The sequence below is a fragment of the Cygnus atratus genome, chromosome 1, assembly GCF_013377495.2.
Source record: "Cygnus atratus isolate AKBS03 ecotype Queensland, Australia chromosome 1, CAtr_DNAZoo_HiC_assembly, whole genome shotgun sequence".
NCBI lineage: Eukaryota > Metazoa > Chordata > Aves > Anseriformes > Anatidae > Cygnus > Cygnus atratus.
In genome coordinates this window covers 190,701,437-190,707,436 of record NC_066362.1, presented here as the reverse complement: position 1 = coordinate 190,707,436, position 6,000 = coordinate 190,701,437, and the positions used below count along the sequence as shown (strand labels likewise).

At 38.8% G+C, this 6,000-nt stretch overlaps 1 protein-coding gene across 1 annotated transcript in view; it reads left to right on the top strand.

The window, feature by feature from the left end:
• Positions 1-1,293: 1,293 nt before the first annotated feature.
• Positions 1,294-6,000, top strand: part of RNF17 (ring finger protein 17) — a 44,889-nt gene continuing 40,182 nt past the window's right edge. The window contains exons 1-5 of the mRNA XM_050713616.1: positions 1,294-1,364; positions 2,082-2,173; positions 2,711-2,769; positions 3,651-3,706; positions 5,062-5,161. Of these exons, the coding sequence (XP_050569573.1) occupies positions 1,294-1,364; positions 2,082-2,173; positions 2,711-2,769; positions 3,651-3,706; positions 5,062-5,161 (378 nt within the window). The remainder of the gene's footprint in view (positions 1,365-2,081; positions 2,174-2,710; positions 2,770-3,650; positions 3,707-5,061; positions 5,162-6,000) is intronic.

The window sequence follows — 6,000 nt, the reverse complement described above, 5'->3', positions numbered from 1 at the left end:
AGATGCAGACTGGACACGAGGCACTGCTATAAAATTTTACAAGTCTCTAAGAGAATTTTACACAAAGTTGAGTTTAATCAGGTCCTGGTTAACAAAGAGGGCTTCTGGGGGAAAGTGCTGAATCAGCTTAAGGATAACTCCTAGAAATTTCTGTTCTTCACAACCAAGTCATGCCACAGAGCACATTCAAGAGTAACTAAAGCATTCAAGTATGCCTGATTTTATTTTACTAAAAGCAGGTGAGGAGCTAGATTGGCTAATTTTGAACTTTACTGATCCTTTCTTCATGCCTTTTTTTTTCATTGAATTATTCTCAATTGTAATTACTCTCAATTGCACTCTCAATTGACTTTGCATGACCTTTTGAATTCTGCCTTATTATCTGAGTCAAAACCCCAACCTAACACTTATTTAGCACTTTTAAGGTGAAGGCCTTAAGGTAGAACCTAGATTTACTGTGCAAATGGTGCAAAGATTTGAATAACCTAGGGCTTGTTAGGACACCTGCCCCTTTGAAAGCTGGCTTGGTTCATGATTTAGCAATTAAAGCGCCTAAAAGTTGTGAGAGAACATCAGTGTGTTAAACTGTATTTTACTATAGGTGAATTAAACAGAAATATGGAATAAAGTAATCCCAAAGCATGAACTAACAGCTTCTAGCCAAGGAGACGCCGTTTTCAAAATCAGTCTCCGGTCCCGCAGCGCCTTTGGGACGCCATTTCGCCACAACCCCGCCGCCTCTCAGAACAGGAACATGGCGGCGGAGCCCGCCCGCCCGGGCCGCAGCAAGCACTGCCCTCCCCCTCCCGCCTCGCTGTGATTGGCTGCAAGGGGCAGGAGGGCGGACGGGGCGCTCGCTGATTGGCGGGGAGGGGAGCTATCTTGGCGCGCGAAGGGGAGCGCGTGGCAGTGTTTCCTCGGCGCTGCGAGGAAGCAGTGGTTGGTGCGTGGTGGCCTCGGGGCGTCCCAGTTATAAAGCGGGTGGGACGCCGCGGTCTGCAGGGCAGGCAGTCGCGTTGGGGCTGTGTCAGCAAGAAGGGGTCGTGAAACCGGTACTGGTAAGGGTTGGGGTGTATCGAGTGGGGTATCTGGGCAGCACAAGGCAGGCAGACCAGCCTTCTCTTAAATTCAAGATTTCTAAAGAAAAATATACGTTAAAAGAATTCCGCATCTCTTTATTTTCCTTTCAATCCTTACAAAGGGATGTAATCTACCATATTTGCTTAAGTGAAGAAATGTACACGTTGAAGTAACCTTGTCACTTCTTTTTTTCCTTCTAATGTCAGGGACACAATGAGTAGAAAGAAGGACTCGGTGGATGGCAGTAGTGAAGAGCTTACAAGAAGAAAACTGAAAGCTATAAGGCATGTAAATACTGAGCTTACTCCAGTGACTTACATGTTTTTTTCAGTTTTGTCTCTGTAATTATTAGGAAGTAACATTGAGAAGCATATAAGTAATGTTTGTATCATGCAGTGTTGCAAATGAGTATTTTTACAGATTCGCATATGAAGATGTGCAGTGATGGCATGCATAAAGCTTTAGAATTTAAATAAAGGTCGAATTCAGAATTTCAGAATTTTTAGAATTTTAGAATAAACTTTAGAATTTAGGAAAGGTTTCAAGGAAAGACTTTTCAAAAGCTTCTTGGGATGTTCCTAAATACTGGGTTATTAGGCTACCAATATCTTGTATTGATCTGGTTATTTCACAAGTAAATAAGATACATTGATACATCCAACATACTTTCAGTTAAATAACTATATAAAACAACTGTGATTTAAACCCTTATATAGTTAGTTACTGGTGGTTCTAGTGACTTTGGAAACTGGTTCTGGTTGCTTAAAAACTCCAGTATCGCCTTTATGGGCAGTGAATTCAGTATCATGGAGCTAATGAATTGCTTTTAGTTAGAAGAAAATTATTCTGTGCATGTGTTCTATGTGTCATTAACTCAACCTTTTTTCTGCATAATGTCATTTGGTAAAAAGCAGGTGAGCTAAGTTTTAAGAGCTAGGAGTGAGAATTCATGTTTGGTTGATGTCCCTAAAGATTTTTAACCTTTGCTTTTATTTCTGAAGGCAGTGTCTTAAGATACTAGAAGAGGACTTAACAGAACAAAGTCACAGAAGAAGTGATTTGTGTGATACATTAAACGATATGGGTGTGAAAGGTAAGATTTTTGGTTCTTGACTTCTATTGCTAGCAATTTTGTGTTGTGCAATATTCACTGTTTCAGGTGGTCTCCCAAAGACAAACAGGCTGCAAATCTGATTAATCTCTTTTTGCTTGGTTGTCTGTAAGATTTGTAAAATTTTGAGTATCTAGGATGTATGGAGGCTTTATGAAAACTGTTTTTTCCTGTAATATAGCTACACATTTTGAATGTGTTTTCGTTGCCTTTTTGCCTTCCCTTTCACGGGGTTTTCTTGTCCCTCATGTAGCAGCAGTATAACATACATATCATGCAGATAATGCCCTAAATCATTAAAGGTAAGCTTTTTTTGGTAATTCTTTATAAACTTTCATATCTATATATCTGGACTTAGAGCTTTTGAAGTATGTCATCGTAAAGGTCAGTGTTCAAATTCCTGTTGACTTAATGTCTTTGTAGAAAACTACTGTAGTGATCATGTATTCCTGTTTGTGTCACTAGTTATATGTTCCAGTTTAAACACTCATAGTCAAGTATTTACCTGTTCTTTTGTAGAGATCAGTGATGGGGTGAAGGATGAAGAGACTGATTTTTCTGGTTCCTCTTCTACAGAAGTAGGTTGATGTAAAGCTTTCTGTTCTGAAATCACTGCAATGCTCTGAAATAGTGATATTACAGGATCTTACACATTTTCGTGAGAAGTGGCTTAAGTAAGCCTGGCTCCAGTCAGAGAAATGTGTGCCCTTTGTAGACTTGAATCCTGCCAGCAAGTCTTTGCTAGCACTTCCCGTGGTGCAGTATTGCTATGAAGTGCTCATCTGTTGTCCAAAGTCTGGTTTTAGAAAAGTTTGTTTTACAATTATTGTCCCATGCTGCCAACTCCATTCTAGCTTCTCATCTGCATGTAAATGTGCAAAAAAGAACTGGTGCAAATGTTTTAAGTCTCCCCATCAGTTCCCAAATAAAGAGAAGATTTCTTTAAAAAAAAAAAGTTTCCCTTTGAACAGTACCATGCGCCTTACAAATGTTTTTCAGTTTTAACACTTAAAAAAATAAATGCTCTGCTTGTGAATGCTTTCTGTGTTAAAACATCCTAATGCCAATAGAGTTTAATGACTTGACTTAATTACTGGGAGGATTTATTTCAGTAAAATTTTTGAAAAATAAATCAAGGTCACTGTTGCAGTATGCTGGAAGCACGTACTAGTTTTGCGTAACAGTGGGGAAAAGTACTAAGAGCAAACAGGAAATTGCCATTTCATTTACTAGAAACACTACTGCAAGGATATAATGACTACAAACTTCAGCTTGGAATCTGTTTTCTTGCACAACTGGTTGCTCAATCAACAGCGCTTGCTTTGGAGCTTGGCTTCCTTGGAATATGTGGGGTGGGAGGTGGCTTGCTGAAGGTGAGAAGAGGCTTGTAGGCTGTTTACAGTGGGAGTTCAATTTCACCCTGTATTTGAACTTGTTCTACTTTTCCCTCTGAGTTCAGACCAAAATGGATGTTAAACTTGGATTGAGTGGTAGCAGCTCAGAAGACCTAGCAAGGTAAACCTTCAAAACCCAACTTTTTAATGTGGTTAGATGCCACACTGGGGTGGGGATTGACTAAGAAATTCTGAAAATATTTCTCCAGCTGACTTTTTTTGCTTTTATTTTTTAATGTGACTTAAACTTTACTAATGTGTTCTCAGGATGGCTGCCTGGTGCAGCTGAAACAACTTAATTGAGGGCATCAGACAAGCACTGAGGGCTTCCTGTGTTTCTAAAATCTAAATACAAGTAATATTTCATTAAAAGGGAGAAACAGATTTGGTTTGGCTTGAAATTCTTGGAACTGAAGGTTTTAAATGCTGTTCATGGTAAGTCTGATAAGGGGTCAGAGAAACACCCTGTTGTAGGAAGGACTGCCTCACTAAAGTGCATCTTCAGCCCCTCCTGGCACTATTGCACCTTCTGCTTAGGTATCCAATTACTAGAACTATTAAGATTAGATGCTGGCAAAGTTCCTTGGTATCGTCATACTTAAATTACATAGCCTAGGTAGCTAAGTAAGTGTGAACTTGAAGGAAGTCCTAAAGAGGGTGCGTTCCCCTTACGGCTGTTGCCATGGAGAGTCATCTTCATTATAAATAAGAATAGGCCCAGGTAATTCTTAGGATTTTGTTAGATGAGTGTAAGGGATGTATGGGAATTAATCTTTTGAGAGAGGTGCAGGTAAGATGTGTCAAAACTTGACCAAAATAAGATAAAACTTAAGATTTTGTGTATGGGTGTCAGCCTGTGCAGCAGGGTTTGCCAAGTCTTCTCACAGTCCATCAAACAGGAAATGGAGTGTAGAAGAAACAATGCTGCTTCCTCGCTGCAGTTAAGTTGTCTTTTTGGAGGCTGTTTTTGTGAGGGTCTTGGCAGCTGTTTACCAGTACATACACTTCGCAGGAGAGCTGGATTGTGTGATCAGACAACAGAAGTTAAGAGCCTTCCTATATTGTTTAGGTATAATCTGCCTTGTATTAGAAGAACTTCAACAGCCTAATACCTGATGGGATAGCTAAAAAAATATATGGGCAACAAAAGTGAATTCTGGAATATTAATAGGTATGCATTTAAGTTCCATCAAGGGTGAAAATCACTACTGCCTTGTAAGCTTTTGTTCCTGCCTTTTTTGTAAGATAAAATAGATGCTACAGTTGAATTTTAAGGTGATGCTGCTAGGAAGGAACCTTAACCAAAAAATCAGGTATGTCTAGAATGTGACCATGTAAATTGAACTGTTTTAAGAATAGTTGTGCACATGTGTTTAATGACAAATCTTGAAATATTCAAATTGTGTATTAAAATATTTCAGGGAAGTTCGTTTTTATTTGATGTGAGTAGGCTTTTCCTTAAAGTTCTGTTTGCAGGCCCTCCAGTTCCAACACGGAAGAGAAAAATGTTCAGTGCCTGATTTCCTCAAATAGTGGGCTGAATTGTAAACCAGGTGTAGCTCCATCAGCAGACACGGTGTGTTAATGTTGAATTTCTTTATATTGTCACTTTTTTGTAAGCATAGTTAATACTGCACTTACAAAAACACACAAACCTGCAACCTTAACTATTGAGTGCTATTGTTCCATCCTGTCATGGGTTTGATGTACAACTATGGTGTTAACAAAATAATTTGACTGAAGTTCATTCATTTTATTTAAAAATGAATGCTGTTCACACCAAACCAGGTTGTAGCTGAGGAAGACTGTGTTCAGCTGGCTGTGCTATTAGGTATTTTGAACTTAATTTAAAAAAAGGCTTCACAGTATTTGACTCTGGGGCTTTCTTTTCAAATAGAAGACAATTGCAGGGCATCCTTAAAGCAGTCTAGTGGTTTATCAAGGCAACATGATGGGACAAATGGATATCTGAAAACATTCTGTTAGGTTTTCTAACATGATCTTCCTGAAAGAGGTTTGTGAAGTTCCAGGCAAAAAATAAGCTAACTTGTTGCGTATTTTAAAGTGACAAAAAGTGACAAAGAATGGAAATTAATGGTACATCCTCTGCCAGTCCCATGTTCTTGCATGGAGACTGTCCTGTATGGTTACCTTGAAAGTACCCTACTTAATTGCATATGCTAGTCTTGTTTCCTAATACAGTTTTTGTTACAGTGCCTGTTCAAGTTTGGAAGTGGTTCTTTTCTGAACATTTTCAGGAAAAGTATTAGAAGTAAACCTGAATCATGTTATCTTAAACTTCAATATATTATGTTAACAAAATAAATACTAAAGCAAATCATCTGGAGTCAACTTCAGAGTATATCAAGTTTGAGGTCATAAGCAGTCTTTTGATGGTAGTTGAACTTCTGTGAA